At 46.5% G+C, this 16,490-nt stretch overlaps 1 protein-coding gene across 1 annotated transcript; it reads left to right on the top strand.

The window, feature by feature from the left end:
- The first annotated feature begins 6,341 nt into the window (after window positions 1-6,341).
- On the top strand, window positions 6,342-15,208 carry CDK9 (cyclin dependent kinase 9). The gene is made up of 7 exons (XM_069069546.1): window positions 6,342-6,829; window positions 7,956-8,037; window positions 9,875-9,965; window positions 10,303-10,469; window positions 12,412-12,583; window positions 13,198-13,346; window positions 14,092-15,208. The coding sequence occupies exons 1-7, from the start codon at window positions 6,342-6,344 to the stop codon at window positions 14,458-14,460; spliced, it is 1,518 nt and encodes a 505-aa protein (XP_068925647.1). The 3' UTR covers window positions 14,461-15,208.
- The last annotated feature ends 1,282 nt before the right edge of the window (window positions 15,209-16,490 follow it).

Raw genomic sequence — 16,490 nt, 5'->3', positions numbered from 1 at the left:
AATCCTCAGTTTGGCTGAAGTAACGTGAGATAATGCTAGCAAGGTGGCAGGCTGCTATTCAGTCATGTCCGATTCTTCATGACCCCATTTGGAGTTTTCTTGGCAAAGATATGGAAGTGGTTTGTCATTTCATTTTACATGTAGCTCATTTTACACATGAGGAAACTGAGGCAAACAGGGTGAAGTGACTTCTCCAGGGTCACACAGCTAGTGTCAGAGGTCAAATGAACTCAGGAAGAGGAGTTCCTGATTCTAAACCCAGTGCTCTGTGCGCCACCTAGCTGCCCTATGGAATGTGTTAAATACCATGAAAAGGTAGTTAGACTTTACTTGGTAGGTAGTAGGGAGCCAGTGAAAATTTTTGAGCAGAAGTGAGAGGATCTGATCTGCACACAATGCCTGGTACACAGACATTTACAGAAAACTCTGTGTAAGCAATTAATCAATGCTTCTCTTATCCAGTCTTAGCTATCCATAAGAAATATTAAATCCAGTCTGATAAACAATAGACTATAGTTTAGTGACTTGACCCCCGTCACACAGCTAGTAAATGTCTGAGGCTGGATTTGAACTCAGTCTTCCTAACACCAGGCCCTACCCACTCCAGCTCTATCCATGGTGCCACCCAGCTGTCAAAGATCAGCTCCATGCAAGTCTCTGTGTATTGGGGACCTTCTGACTGACTGGATCAGAAAACCTCCTTATTCTCTTTGTAGTTCTCACCCTCAAGGGCACCTCTCTCCTTTCTGATGACCTCTCTTTTAGGACTGCCTAGGCCAAGGTTATAAAGAGTGGTAGATTAGAGTAAACAATGGATTGCAAGATTTGGAGCTAAAAGAGAATTTGGAAAATACCCATTACAATCTCCTTAGACCACTGTAGAAATATGAACTCTCATAACATAACCTTTGGCCCATCCTGACCCATCCCTACCCCCTTCCCATCCCCAGTCCCCAAGACTATAAACTTTATGGACCCATAGTCCTTAAAAAGTTTTTAATTCTTGGGGTTGATTCAAGAGGGCAATTTCTTTCTTTGGTTTGTTAGCCCCACCTGGAGTTATTCCAAGAAAATCTCTAAATATGCTTTATTTTTGGCCACTGTCTAAACGTGTGCGATAGGGCCCTAGTTCTAGTACAGGCACCTAAGAAATAGATAGATGGATATAGATAGAAATGTGGATACACACACATATACATATATGTATATATGTATGTATACATGAACACACACATATATATAGCAATAATAGCTAGCATTTATAACACCTACTATGTACCAGGTATTATACTAAACACTTTATAAATATTATATAATATTTATATAATTATTGATAGATGACTAAAACAGCCTTTGTTTCACCTCAGAAAGTGCTAGAAAACACAAAGGCCTCATAAGAACCCATAAACAGATAAATACATAAAGCATTCACATAGCCTGTCAACTGCCCTCAGAATGGAGCTGACGTTGGAGTCACCATCAGGGCCACCCTTCAACCTTCTAGAGGGCCCAAAACCTTCCTAGAGGGTCGTACAAAGTCCTTCCCAGAATCACAGCGTCACTGTGGTTTGAAGATAAACACAATTTGGGGCCAATGAATGAGCAGCCTCCTTTCCCATCAGGCCTCCAAGCTCAGGAACTTTGTGAGTGGTCTTCTTCCTCCTAGGTTTGTAGGTGGTCTGATCTCTAAATTCTCAGCCTTGGGAAGGAACTTTTGAAACTAGAGTTACCCACAAGGTAAGCCCTAGGGCAGGTCCTGCCCAAGAAATCTCCCTTCTTAGGCCAGAAGGCTAGATTTCAGTATTATGCTGCTTTTAAGTGCACATAACACAATGCATTCAAACTCATCTATGCAGGACACTGGGGTTCATAAACACAGTCCACAGACCACCTTCTTGGGTCAAGTAGACAAATGACTGCATTTGCCATGTCCTTGTGCAGGAAATCTATCAGCGCTCCACTTTTGAGTGGGGAAAAGTAATTACTCTTGGGATGTTTCCTCAGACCACTTTCAGAACAGCACACACAACTCCCACTTGCCTCTGCTCCAAGGGGCCTTTTCTTGTTGCATAGGGGAAGAGCCACATGGATGCAAGACTTCTCTTCCCTCAAGGACCTGCCCTGCCCTATTCTATGCTGGTCTTTTTTCTGAACAAGGGAAGGCAAAAAACCAAAAGACAGCAAAATAGTCGGTCTGTTCTCCTCCAAAAGATCCATCCTCCTGGATCCGAAGTTACATTTCCTTGAAATTTCTCGCCTCTCTGTCATTTTATTTGTCTTTCCTGTTTAGGCTCTTTCGGGCTCCACAGGGGAGATGGTAATGAGATTTTGTGGAAAGGGTGGTAAATCTGGAGTTTTCCCTGGACCTAGGTTTGAATTCTGATTCTGTCAACCTGGAGGGGTATGACCTTGAGCCAGTCACTTCACCTGTACCTCTGTAAAATAAATGAAGGGGTGGTACTAAATGATCTCTAATGCTCCTTCCAGCTCTAATCTATGATCCTTTTCTGTTATCTTTTTCCACTCACTTAAGGGATCTCTGGATATATAGTTCTGGACCTACTGACACCTTGCCACGTGTCTTGCCAGGGCAAGGTTTTGACACACTCATTCTTGGAGTATTCTTACATGCAAGGATAAGTCATCTAGAGTCCCTTTGCACCACTTCTCCTGTGGCTTGACTTCCACACACATTTTTAATGGAAGAAAATTCTACTCTTCTAATTCTGAGATTTGCAGAAATTTATTTTGTGACTAGTTAAGTCTCAAGTATTAGAATGAAGGTAGAAAGCCTTTGGTGGACAGTAAGATTCAGGATACAATTTAGAGACCTTATCTCCCCCACATCACCAGCTACCCACTGCGATCTCCAACTGAATGTCCTGCAAGGTATCTCAAACTCAGCACATCCAAAATAAAACTATCTTTCCTCCAAAATCCTCCCCTCTTGCTAACTTCGTTTTTGTTGAGGGTATCACTATTCTTTCCATTACCTGGATTCTCCATTTCAATTATTTCCCACTCTTCCCTCTGCTTTATCCTCCACCCCCCACATGCAAGCACGTTGATAAGTCTTTTCTATTCTGCCTCTGTGACACCTCAGATCCATGCCCTTCTCTCCACACATTTGCCTTCACCTTCCTTCAAGCCCCTATCACTTTTCACATGGACTATTGCAACAGCCTCTGAATCCTCAAATCCAGCCTCTCTTCTCTCCATTCCATCCCCCATAAACCACCAAATTGCTATTATTAAAACATAGGTCTAACCATGTCATTTCCCTCCTCAAGACATCCCAGTGATTCCTCATCACTCCTGGGATAAAATACAAATGCCTCTATTTGACTTTTGAAGTCCTTTGCAGTTTGGCTCCAGACTTTACTTCCAGCCTTACTAGACTTCACCCTCCTTCACACACTGAAGCATCCAGCAAAACTGATTTGTTTCCAGTTTTCCATCCACAATATTTCATCACCTGTTTCTGTGTCTGCCCAGGTTGTCCCCCTATGCCTGGAATGCTCTCTCTTCTCACCCATTTCTCATGGAATCCCTAGCTTCTTTCAAAGTTCAGCTCAACTGCCACCTCCTAGAGGAAACCCATTCTAAACCGCCCCCCCCCCAGGTGCTAGTGTCCCCTATCTCGGAATGATTTCCTATCTATTTTGTATTTAATTTTCTATTTATACAGTGTTGTCCTCTCCCCTAAAAGTGTAAGTTCTTGGAGGGTGAGTCTTTCATTTTTATCTGTGTCCCCACTCCTAACCTTTCCTAGTGTCTGGAACATAGTAAGTACTTAATAAATGCTTGCTGAATTGAATTCAATTGCCTACGCAGGATGTGCCAGGCTCTGCTCTCCAGGTAGGGGAAACACTGCCAGCAAAAAAAGGGGGGGGGGTCAAAGAAACAGGAAAGTCCTAGGAGTGTTCCCCAGGGATGGTGGGGAAACCAGCCCTCATGGAGAATTCATGGAGGGCAGAGATAGGGTTGAAGAAATATTGGAGGCAAGGTTGGAGAGGTATTACAGAGGGCACTGGACACTGGGCTAAGGAGTTTGGATTTAGTGCTGGAAGCCATTTTGTGTTCTCCAATAGGGAAATGACAAAGTTTCAAAGAGGTTAATCTAATAACCTTTGTAGGAACGGGATAGAGCAAGAATAGAGAGGAAGGCCATGAAGGAGGTTGTTGCAATAATCTAGGTGAAAAGCAAAGATCCCTAGGGGTCTGGGTTTCAGGAAGCTTAAATTCCTTAAGCTAATCACTTAGATTCTTTCTGAAAGGCCAGGAAAGCAGACTGACAGCTCCCGATCAGGGTGCAGAGAGGGAATCCACTGAACTCCTGTGGGAGTCGGGGATTAGGGAAGGAAGAAGGTATTAAATGGATACTTCAAAGGAAGACTGGGTATGCTTTGATGACCAGACATACCTAGGTTCCAGTCTTAGTTTCATCCTTTACTAAGTACATGAATATGGGCAAACCCCTTTGCTTCTCTGAGACCTTTCCTCATCTTTAAAGTAGGGGTTTAATGCATGCAATACTGAATTCATGGAATTGTGAGAACCTGTTTTGTAAACCATAAATTATCATATCAACGTGAGCTATTGTTGTTTATTATAATTAGTTATCAATAACAGCAAGAAGAATAACTATAGAGAATTTATGGACGGACTCCAAGGAGAATCTCCTAGGATGAGGTCTTCACCAGTGGAGGGCATACACATTGTCCAATGAAATGAGAGCATTGATTTAAATAATAGTTTTTGTCGTGGTGACTGAGGTATTGTGACATAATGAAGGATAGCCAGTCATAGTAGTGGACAGCAGGTTTTGAAGTCAGGAAGACTGTTCAATTCAAACTCTCCCTCCTGACACATACTAACTCTTTGACCATGGGCAAGTGAGTCGTTTAACCGTTTGGTGACCGAGCAACTCTAATACTATAAATCAGATTAGTTGTTGATCTGTATTGGAGGGAGCTTTCACACCAGGAGGTACTTCCCCCTCATACAAGTACACACATCGAAAAAGCACAGGTCTGGACTGCATTCATTGTGGTTAACATTAATAATTCCCCACCTAGGTCCGGCCAGAAGAGATCTTCACCAGAAGGATGTGACGGAGATGCAGAAGTCTGAAAGGATCGCCCGTTTTGGAGGAAAGTGAGGAGGTCAGTTTTAGACATGGTGAGTTTGCAAAGTTAACGCCCTGCCCTAGGGGAAACTGAGGCGACGGAAGGAGGAGTATTTCTCGCTCTCTCCTTCCTATCCACTCCAGAAAAGCGAGAGGGCGGCCTGGGCACTCTGGTCTCCGGGGTCTTTAAGTCCCAGGGGAAAATGGGAAAGAGCCCCGCTCTGCCCACCTGCACCCAAGAGGCCTCCCAGGCCGATTCCTCCCACCCCCGGCCCGTCCCTCCTTCAGCTCCTCTGGTCTCGCAGCTCCCCCTGGCGGCGATCGGTTGCCATGTCAACCAAGGGAACCCGGGGGGCCGGCGCGGGGAAGGCGGCTCCCGCCCCCCTGGCTCGGCCCCCGCTCACTCCGCGCCTCCTCCGTGCGCCTCTCGGCCGTTCTCCCGACTCGGAGCCCGAGGGGTGGGGGGAGCTGGCAGGAAAGGGCTACGCTTGCTCGCTGTCCCCACGACGGCTAAGACTGGGGGCGCCCCTGGTGCCCCAGCCTAGGGTGCAGAAAGGGAAACTGAGGCACGGCTGGGCGGCAGACGGGACGCGCTGGGCGGCTCTCCGTCGGCGAACCGAGGGCTCGATTCCAGACTCCCAGGCGTCCAGGCTCCTGGGCCCAGACGTCACTCTTCGCTTTCCTCTCCCCGGCACTTACGGGGGCGAGGGGAGGTGGGGACGGGACCCCCCGGGGGGAGGGGCCGCGGCCGGGGCTGGTGACGCACCGTGAACACCCCCACCCCCAACCCAGCGGGCGGGTCCGGGTCCGGGTCCGGGGCGGAGTCGCGGCAGGTGCGCCCGCGGAGTAGGCGGGCGAGGACGGGCGGCACCTCCCCACCCCCCCTTTATAACGCGCCCCCAGCCCCTCCCCTCCAGGCTCCCCCCATTACCTCCACCCCCTCTCGGTGTCCTCTCCTCCTCCTGTCTCAGTCTCTCCTTCCCTTCCTGCCCCAGCCCGGGCCTGGGAGAGGAGGAGGAGAGGAGCAAGCGTCCCCGGGCCCGGCTCTGGCTCCGGTTCCCGGGGGCGGCTCCCCCCGCCCTCCCCTCCCCGCCCCCAGCCCCGCGGCGGCGGCGGCGGCGTCGGAGAAGCCGGAGCCGAGAAGGAGGAGGAGGAGACTGCGGCTCGCCCGGGATCCGCTCCGGAGCAGCTCCACGGGCTAGCTGCCGGGCCAATGCAACGGGACGGGCCGCCCCGCGCCCCCGCCCCCATCCCGGGGCCCCGCCTTCCCGGCCCGGGAGGTGTTGGTAGTGTTGGCGGCGGCGGTGGCGGTGTCGGCGGCGGTGGCGGCTCTACAGCCCCAGCAGCCCCCGTCCTCTCGGGAACTACAAGTCCCAGGGGTCCCGGCGGCGGCCGCAGAGCGGAAGAGGCGGGGCCGGCACCTCGGGGCCGGAAGTGGCCCGGGAGGCGGAAGTGGCGGGGCCGAGGAGGGGGCTGGAGCGTGGGGGGCGCGGCGGCGGCGGCGGCAGCGGTAGCGGCGGCGGCGGCAGCGGCGGCGGCTGCAGCGGGGCCCGGCCCGGGGGCAGCGGGGACCGCCAGTGGGGCGGCGGGAGGCACGGGCGAGGCCGCCATGGCCAAGCAGTACGACACGGTGGAATGCCCCTTCTGCGACGAAGTGTCCAAGTACGAGAAGCTAGCCAAGATCGGCCAGGGCACCTTCGGGTGAGCGCTGGGACGGGACGGGCCAGGGCAGGGTTGGGGGGCCGGTGGCCTCCTGAGGCCTCGGACAGAAAGGGACTTCCAGGGGCCGGCCGGGACGGGGGACTGGGGCCGGAGCAGGGCAGCCCGCGGGACGCTGGGGAGGGGCGTGGGCGAGGCCTAAGCGGAGCCGTGGGTCCGAAGCCTCCGGGCCGAGGGGGGACCGCCCGCAGGGAAGGGCGCCCAGTCCAGAAAGTTAACAGCCCGACTCTGGAGCCTGGGGCTCGAGGCTGAGCCCTTCTTACAGGGACCTCGAGACTGAGGGGGGCTCTTTGGGCTGAGGCTGGGGCCCCGAGACTGTCCGACAAAGGGAGCCTGGATGGCTTGATGTCCGGCCCCAGGGATGAGTCTGCCTGGGATCCCGAAGTTTAGGGCCTGGCGAGAAAGGCTCAGGAGGGAAAGGAGGTTCAGGTTAATGGAGAAAAAAGAGAGGCTGGGTAGGGGAACCCCCAGGGACTGTGAAGGGGCTTCGGTTCAGGGGAGAGAGCTTCTGGTAGGGGAGGAGCTGAACAAAGGAGGCGCTGGAAGGGATGGAAAGTAAGAGTGTTAAGATAGAAGTTAGGGGTGGATGTGAAGGTGAGTCTTTTTGCAGACAGGTTTTTGTTTGTATTTTTTTTTTTTTTTAAACAATGGGGGTTAAGTAACTTGCTCAGGGTTACACGGCCAGTTATTTATGGGTTTGGTGCTAAGTATCTGAGCCCGGATTTGATTCCCCCCGGTCATCCCGACACTGGAGCCGCTCGGTGCTCTTACTCGATGAGCCACCTGGCCGCCCTGTTTGTATTTTTCAATTAAAGTAAGGGTATGTTTGGTGGCAAGAGCTAGGACCTGGGATTCCGGTCACTAATTCATAATGTGATCTTGGGCAGTTGTGCTCTCCTCACCACCTCCCACCCCACCCCTTTTCAGTTTCTTCATCTGTATAGTGAGAGATTTGTAGAGTAGCTAACTTCCAAGCTTCTCCCAGCTGTAGTAATTGTTGTAAGAATTTAGGATAAAGGGTAATTGCCATTTCTGATAAATTCTGGGAGGAGGGTGCTGGTCAAAAAAGGAGCCTGGAAAAGCAAATGTGCCATCTCTTGGCTTGCAGTGAAGTCTTCAAGGCCAAACACCGACAGACTGGCAAGAAGGTGGCCCTGAAGAAAGTGCTGATGGAAAATGAAAAGGAGGGGGTAAGTGAATGGAATCTGGGTCTAAGCTGTAGGGGAATGTGAAACTCTGGCCCCTTTGTCCTCTCAATTTGTTCAGCTTGTGTTGTCTGATTAATGTCCATGGAAAATCTCAAGTTGGCCAGGAGTCCAGTCCTGCTAGATGTTGACTTCTTATGTTTGAGACTTATTATGTACCTTGATTGTTCACACTTGTACCTCTAGGCCTGATTAATATCTCAGAGTTCACTTGATTTCACTAAACACCTTGTTAACCTTTTCAACTCCTAACAATCTGTGAACTTGCTGTACCAAAGTCCACCTTTCAGTGCAGTATGTACACATACATATTCCCCTTCCTGTTGATACTTCTCACCTCCCACCCCTTAAAAAGGTTTTGGAGTGAGGGTGTGGTAGGTTGGGCAAGAATTCTGATGCTGTAATTATATTGACAAGTAAATATTGATCCCTCTAGGAAGAATTCTATTCCTATCCTATTAGTCTGTTAAGGTTTTTATAAAAAGCTTGTGAACAGCTCCATTTCACTGAATTTGGCTAGCAAAAAACTAGGTAGAGGTAATTCAGAACTTTTATCAGCAAGGCTTCAAATATGACATGGTTTCCCTTATAGAATTTCACAAATAGAAGGGTCAGCATGTGTGTTAGCATTGTCACTATGCAGAAGGAAATTATTGTCAAGAAACCTTTATCTGTCATCTATTTAATCCCAAAGAAATGATTTGAAATGATTCTAGCCCTCTTAATAAACAAGGTGGAAGGATGAAGCAGTGAACTACTAGATTGTCTAAACTTTTTATCTCAGCCAACACATAGCACAGTGTTTTTAACACCAGAGGTGGACTGTTAATGAATATTTGTTAAGTTGGACACCAGGAAAAAGTTTGATTTAATCAGTATTGAAATGGTTGAGTTTGAGATATTTGGCTTCATTTGGTAAAGTGTTCAGAGTCAAAGAGCAGAGCCTTGTAAGTGCTTTGTCATGTTTGGCCGATATTTTGAGGCCAAATTAGAATGTTTATGAATTCTGTAATTCCCCAGATTGCATTTTTCAGTTTTAATCCAGATGTATGTCTGATTTTGAGCTTCTGGAAACACAGATCTAGAATCTTAATATTTATTTGCTGGGAATAAACTTAGAAGTATCAACTCCTTCATTTTAGAAATTAGAAAACTGAGACTGAAAGATTAACTTGCCCAAGGTCACACAGAGATGGTACTAGATGTCAGATGACTTCTAAAGACCTTTTCCCTAATTCACATTCATCCTTGGTTTCTAACAGTTTTGTGTAGGGATGGAGGAGCTTTCCAGAAAGTAGACCTCTAGTTTAGTCAGATGGTAGGGTAGAAAATCTTGGTGTTTTCCCCTTCCCCTCTCCCCATTCATTCATTTAGAAAGTCAGCCTCTCACTTATATAGGAGATGGTACTTGAGCTGAGCCTTGAAGAAATCTTACAGTTCCAAGCGGTATATGTGAGGAGGGCTAGTTTTCTACCAACTGAAGATATGGAGGTGGGAAATGGAATGTTATATATATGGAAAAATAAAGAAGCCAGTTTTCCTGGAAAAGGAATAATATGAAATCAGTCTTGAAATACAGATTGGAGTCAGCTTATGAAGGGTTTTAAATGCTAAATAGAAGAACGTGTATTTTATCCTTGAGGTAGTAGACCACTAAAGCTTTTAGAGTAGTAATTTTTTTAAAGTAAGAAGATGATACTGTTAGATGTGTCTTTTAAAAATAAATCATTTTGGCAATTGTATGGAAGATGGATTGAAATTCAGCTGCCCTAAGTCGTGTTACCTTGGTCCCTCATTCTTGCCTCTCTCTTTTCCTGACCAGTTTCCCATCACTGCCTTAAGGGAGATCAAGATTCTCCAGCTTCTCAAACATGAAAATGTAGTTAACCTAATTGAGATCTGTAGGACGAAAGGTAACTTGTGTTTCTATCTTCTTGTAGTTTAAGGTTTGTTCCTACCTCTGTCTTTCTCCATTTCTGGAAACTAAATCATAAAATCCTGATGATACTGTATTCCTGAGTACGGGTCTGAACTTTTCTTCATTTGGGTGCTGGCTTTTCCTCTCCCAAATACTGTTTCTCTTGATTTTTATTCATTTGCTTATTTTGCATCTGTTGCACCAAAGATGTCCATGATGGCAAATGCTTATTGGTCATCCCTCTGGGCACTGCTACTGGGGTTGGTAGGGATATAGCAGGTAGTTCATCTTAGCACTGGGTTTTGACCATTCTCTTTCTCATCCCCTCTCAGCCTCTCCCTACAACCGTTGCAAAGGCAGCATCTACCTGGTGTTTGATTTCTGTGAACACGACCTTGCTGGGCTGCTAAGCAATGCCCACGTCAAGTTCACTCTGTCCGAGATCAAGAAGGTGATGCAGATGTTGCTCAATGGTCTCTACTACATCCATCGGAACAAGGTGAGACAAACTGCCCTTAAAAATACCAGGGAGAATTGGGGAGGAGGTGGGGTATGTCATAACATGAAATCCTGAACAGAGGCTAGGGGTGGGAATACTTGTACTATAATGGGGAGATAAGGAATAACCCACTTTTTTGCCTGGAACCTTTCTTTAGAGGGAACTTGTAGGTAAATAGAAGGCGATAAGGTCGTTGTGGTTGGGTAGAACCAGATTGTTTTGGAGATCCTTCAATGTCAGATTGAGGAGGTTGTTTAACATCAAGGAGGGTGTCACATGTTTAAGAAGAGTATTCTGGTAGTGGATGCAAGATGATTTGGAGCAGGAGAGACCAGTGGAGAGGCTGATGCAGTAGTTAAACCACAGTATGTTGAAGGGCTCACTGAGGTGGTAGAAGGGCCTGATTCATGAGCGCTTCTTAAGTGCTAGAAAGTGGAGGGCAAGGGTGGACGGAGATGAATACAGGGTTTGCCTCTGGAGTGCTTACAGCCCACCTAGAGAAACAAGACTAGCACACATGCTTATTACTGTGTTCTAAGCACAGGGAATATAAAACTGAAAGTGAAACAGGCCTGCCTCCAAGCAGCTTCCATTCTATCCAGAGGGACAAGGGGCGGCTAGGTGGAGTTAGGAGGACCTGAGTTCAAATCCAGCCTCAGATACTTAACACAAAAAACTAGCTGTGTGACCTTGGACAAGTCACTTAACCCCAACTGCCCTCCAAATAAATAAATAAAGATATCCAGAGGGACAGAATCATATCTACATCTCTAACAGAAGTCTTTTAACTTGAGGTCTATGTTGGTTTCCTTTGCAATATATATATATATATATATTTTTTTTTTTAATTTTGTACATTTAAAAACATTCTGAGAAGGAATCTGTAGATTTCATCAGATTGTCCAAGGTCTGCGACACAAGAAAGGTTATCCCTTTTTCTCAAAGTATTTGCTACATGAATGCAGAGGTTTTGGTGGGGAAGGTACTAGCAGCTAAGGGGATGAGGAAAGATTTTATGTAAAAGGAGACATTTAAAGAGGTAGACGTGAGGAGGGAGAGCCTTGAGGCACAAGGTACAGTCAATGCAGAGGTGCCACCATGGAAAGGAGTGTCATGCGTGAGAGCAGTTAAGAGTGTGTGAAGGGAAATAGTATATAATAAGGGCAGGAGGGGGCCAGGTTTGGAAGAGCTTGAAGTGCCAGCCTGAAGCATTTACATTTGATCCTGGAGGTAGGAGGGAGATATAAGAGTTTATAGAGTAGTGGTGTTACCTCCTCAGACTTTCAGAAATCACTTTGACTGGCAGCTGTGTGGAGTATGTATTTGAGAGGGGAAGAAACCTGAAGCAGAGACACCAATTAGAAGGCTCTTGTTACAATCCAAAAAAATGGCAGTAAATGCAAAGAGGATAGCAGAGCCTGCTGCCTAGGCTGTAGTGAAAGTCCAGGTGAGTGAGAAGCTAGTAAGTGCTCTAGGAGTTCAAAGGAGGAGAGGTTGGATTTGACCCAGGTCCTGAAGGATTGTTAAAATTTGTATAGAAGGAGAAATGCTTTCTCAGTGAGGGATGACTATATAAGCAAATAGCCTGTGGGTTCCTGCTGTTTCTAGTTTCAAAAAGTCCATTGGTTTGACCCAGAAATCTCACTACTACCCTTTCCATTAAAATGTCCTTTTTTTTTTTTTTAAAGAAGGTCAGACATTCTTCTGGGAGTATGATTTTTAGGAGGTGAAGAGGGGAATGGAATTCAGATGATAACTAGATGTTTGGAGAAGAACAAATGTGTGTACCTAGACCAGGGGAGATGCTGACCCAGCAGGCAATATATGGACCAGAGGCTTCCTAAGGCTTCAGTCTTGTACTTTGATTTCCATGTAAGTCCATGTCCACTGGACACAAGCCAAAGGGCACTAACCTCTGTGCATGTGTGTGTGTTTTTAACAGATTTTGCATCGAGACATGAAAGCTGCTAACGTGCTCATCACTCGGGATGGGGTCCTGAAGTTGGCTGACTTTGGTTTGGCCCGGGCTTTTAGTCTGGCCAAAAACAGCCAGCCAAACCGCTACACTAACAGAGTGGTGACTCTCTGGTACCGACCCCCAGAGCTGCTGCTTGGTATGACCCCATCAGGGGGAGATGTAGGAGGACACTGGGGGGTGGGGGTGGGGCAGTGGTGATTATGTGGGATTGATGGTGTGGTTTGGGGGATTTGAGAGCACCCTCTCTCATAGTCCTGGAAGCTGTGGTATAATGGCAAGAACACTGGGAATCAGAAAGTTCTAGTCCTGGCTGTTCCTGAACTAGCTTTATGATCTCAAGCAGGTCACTTGTCTAGGTTTCCTCCTTTGTAAAATGAGGTCAGATACGACCAATTGTGGTGCTTTCAAGTTTGCAAAATGCTGTGTATGTATCATCTCATTTGATCCTCACCACTTCTGTGATGTAAGTGGTATTATTGTTCCCATTTTACAGATGAGGAAACTGAAGCTAAGGAGTTAATTGATTTACCCATGGTCCTACTGCTAGTAAATATCTGTCACAAGATTTAAACTCAGGTCTTTCTGACTCCAGTTCCAGACAATCTACTGTGCCACCTAGTTGCCTCAGAGACAGACTGGGAAACTGACCCACTCTGTCTTTCTCTTTTCCCAGGAGGTTTGCATGAGAGCTAAGGGGTTCAAGATGGAATAAGCTCCGTAACGACAATTATCTCTTGCTGTTGTCTACAGGAGAGCGTGACTATGGCCCCCCAATAGACCTTTGGGGTGGAGGCTGCATCATGGCAGAGATGTGGACCCGTAGCCCTATTATGCAGGGTAACACAGAGCAGCACCAACTGACCCTCATCAGTCAGCTCTGTGGTTCCATTACCCCAGAGGTAAGTTTCTCACCAACCTCACAGTCCTTCAGTCTTGCCTTCTGTAATCTGATAACTATCAACTTCTTGCCAAGTACCAGAGCATCAGTCACCTAAAAAAACAGATGTTACAGCTGTACTCCCATCTGTAGCCCTTGGGACACATTCTGTGTCTCAGTAGTTTTTGTGGGCAAAAATGGATGTGGATGAAACTTGCCACCATCTCACCCCTGGATTCCCAAGTGTTGAGTTCACTAGTAGATGAAGCCCACTTAATTCAAGGATAAGTTAAAAGTAAAACAAGTCTGCCAAAAAAATTTTTGCAAGTCTTCCAAATTTTAAGTGATAACTAAAAACAAGTGCATTTGACTATATTATGTGATATGATATGATATGAGGCTTTGTGCAGGGTGCTAGATGTGAAAAATTAGAGAGGCCCACCTTTTTAGAACATATTCTAAAGCATTTAGGGCTGGTGGCTGTGAGGAGCTCAGTAAGAAGAAGGTGGCAGAAAAGCTCCCCTCCAGCTCAGTTTGCTTGCCCTCTGTGCTGTGTAGGGCAGCCTCAGGCCTGCAGCTTTTGTTAGTACTGGGAGGACTAGCTTTCTCCTTAGGCAAGGGCAAAGATGACAGAATGACTTCCTAGTTTAGTTGGAGACAATTGGATTAAAATTCTAGGTTTTGGCCCCATTTGTGCTCAACTGGATTAGCATGTAAGAGCCCCCTTCCCCCAAGCTGACTATCTAAGGGCTCTTTCTCCCTTGTAGGTGTGGCCCAATGTGGATAAATATGAGCTCTATGAGAAACTGGACCTGCCTAAAGGACAGAAACGGAAGGTAAAAGAGCGGCTCAAAGCCTATGTCAAAGACCCTTATGCACTGGACCTCATTGATAAACTGCTGGTGCTGGACCCCACGCAACGCATTGATAGCGATGATGCTCTCAACCATGACTTCTTCTGGTCAGACCCCATGCCCTCGGACCTCAAGAACATGCTGTCCACTCACAGCACTTCCATGTTTGAATACCTGGCCCCACCCCGGCGGAGAGGCGGCGGGCACATGCCCCAGCAGCCAACCAATCAGAGCCGCAACCCCGCGGCCACCAATCAGACAGAGTTTGACCGAGTGTTCTAAGGGCACACGCAAGATTGGTCCTTTTGGGGTTAGGTTTTTGTTTTTTATAGATATGTGTATATATGTGTGACTATTATGTTGCTGAGATTATGGGGCATTTTTAATTGTTTCCCATTGCACATATATATTTTTTTAAACTTTTGCTCTAGGCGTCAGGGATTCTAGCTAGCATTTAGTCTGGCCTGGATTGGCTTCAAACTAGCTAGGTAGGGATGGAGCTAGACTGATGGAAGGACATTGCACCGTCTGCCTGCTCCTTCTCCAGGACCCACGTTTCTGGATGACATTTGACACTGTCTTCCCCTCTAAGAAGAGATTTCCTTTTTTTGAGGGGAGCAGGCACAGAGTATCCCCAGGCTGTCCTATTTCTGGGTCGTCCTCAAAATCCTATAGGCTTCTCTTCCTTCCTCTGTTAGTCAGAGGGTTAGATTATTTTGGGTAGCCTTGGGACCTCTGTTATTAGAAAAATTTCTAACAGCTTCTCTGAGTCTTGCCTATGGAGAGTGTTCCTGTTGACTGATGGGAAGATCCGACACCCTGCACTGTGTATTCTGGGAGATACTCTTCCATGGAGTGAACCCCTTGGAATCCAAAGGAATCAGTTGGGTCTGGTCCCTCCTTGATCCCACTGTAGCTTGGAGAGCAGAAGAGCAATTTTGGTTTTCTTTTTAGAGGAATTGTATCATGTTAACCTCCATTTGATTTTTGCTTGGCAACACTGGTTATAATTAAAAGTTGACTTTTCATAGCTGGCTGACTTCTGTATTTCTGTGGTACAGCTGTAGCTTTCACACTCCCCTACCTTGTATTAGTTAGGCTTGCAGGCCTTATTTTGACGTTAAGGGCATCATGGTGAGGTAGGAGAAATAGCTCTGCATTAACTCCTAACTGTATGCCCTGGACAACTCCCTTCACCTCTCTGCTGTGGTTTCCTTTTCTGTAAAATGTTTAATACTTTCCAGCTAGGCCTAACAAAAATGGACTTGACCACATTGGAGGAAAGATCAAAATAGACGTGGCAGCCATGCTTCGGGGAAATGACTGATCTGATGAAACTTGTCGTGAGAAGAAGGCAGAGCTGCTCTTCTCGTATGATTTTGCTTCTGTGTGATGTGCCAAGGAGAATGATCTTTGTAAAGGCTATCCTTTACAACAATTACTAATTACTATAATTATACTACTACAATAACAATTACAACCATTACTAATCGAGAATCAATAAGATAAAGGAGATAGCAAGAGAGGATTTGGCTGCCTTTGAGTCATGTCAGTTGACTCTAATGAATTATATTTATACTGAAAGACCTGGGAAATGGAGTGACTGAAGTGCCGTCACTGATATCTGAAGGGCAGAGGAGATAGGAAATGCTGCAGATTCGAGAAGGGTAAATGTGCTAATTGAAACTAGGATCTGCAAGGTGAGCCTGTCTTCAGTTATTGAAACTTGTGAAACGTAAAGATGTAGGAAAGGAGGCAAAGATCCCGATGACCAGGACGATTTTAAGAATAGGGTGGGGAAAGGAGTGGGCAAGTGGCAAGATTTAGGTGGATCTGAGTAAAGCTGTATGAATAATACCAATGTCCTAGCAAAGCTTTTGCCAGTCACTTGTGGTATCAGGTTAAAAATGGAGATGTGGACTAGAGGTGATTAAATGGCTGGACAAAAAGATTGGTCATTTATTGCTTGATGTCATCTTGGAGGAAACTCTGTGAAGTGTCCCGGGAATCTGCTTGATTATGCTGTTGAACATTTTTATTAATGACTTGATAATGGTAAAAATGCATGGTTTTTATTAAATATCCTGCCCACATGCAGGATGATTTAAGTTGGAATTTTAAAATAACTACATGGGGTGGAGTCTGATAATATGAAATTTAAAAGAACTAAATACAAAGTCTTAGACCTGAGTTTAAAAAAAAATCAAAATAAGCACAAGGTAGAAAAGCATGGCTAGATAATAGTTTAGCTGAGAAAGATGGAGGGTTGAGGGAAGGAGGGCTATTATTAAAGAGCCATAGACTGAGGGATA

The sequence above is a fragment of the Petaurus breviceps genome, unplaced genomic scaffold (assembly GCF_028583685.1).
Source record: "Petaurus breviceps papuanus isolate PSGF00001 unplaced genomic scaffold, PetGlider_PUasm1.0 90779, whole genome shotgun sequence".
NCBI lineage: Eukaryota > Metazoa > Chordata > Mammalia > Diprotodontia > Petauridae > Petaurus > Petaurus breviceps.
This window is presented reverse-complemented; position numbering and strand designations above follow the sequence as displayed.

Excerpts from the sequence above, each read along its gene's own strand:
- CDK9 (XM_069069546.1), top strand. The coding sequence starts at position 6,342 with ATGCAACGGGACGGGCCGCCCCGCGCCCCCGCCCCCATCCCGGGGCCC. Across the intron at positions 9,966-10,302 it reads TGAGATCTGTAGGACGAAAG|CCTCTCCCTACAACCGTTGC; the intron begins GTAACTTGTGTT and ends ATCCCCTCTCAG. Across the intron at positions 13,347-14,091 it reads GTGGTTCCATTACCCCAGAG|GTGTGGCCCAATGTGGATAA; the intron begins GTAAGTTTCTCA and ends TCTCCCTTGTAG.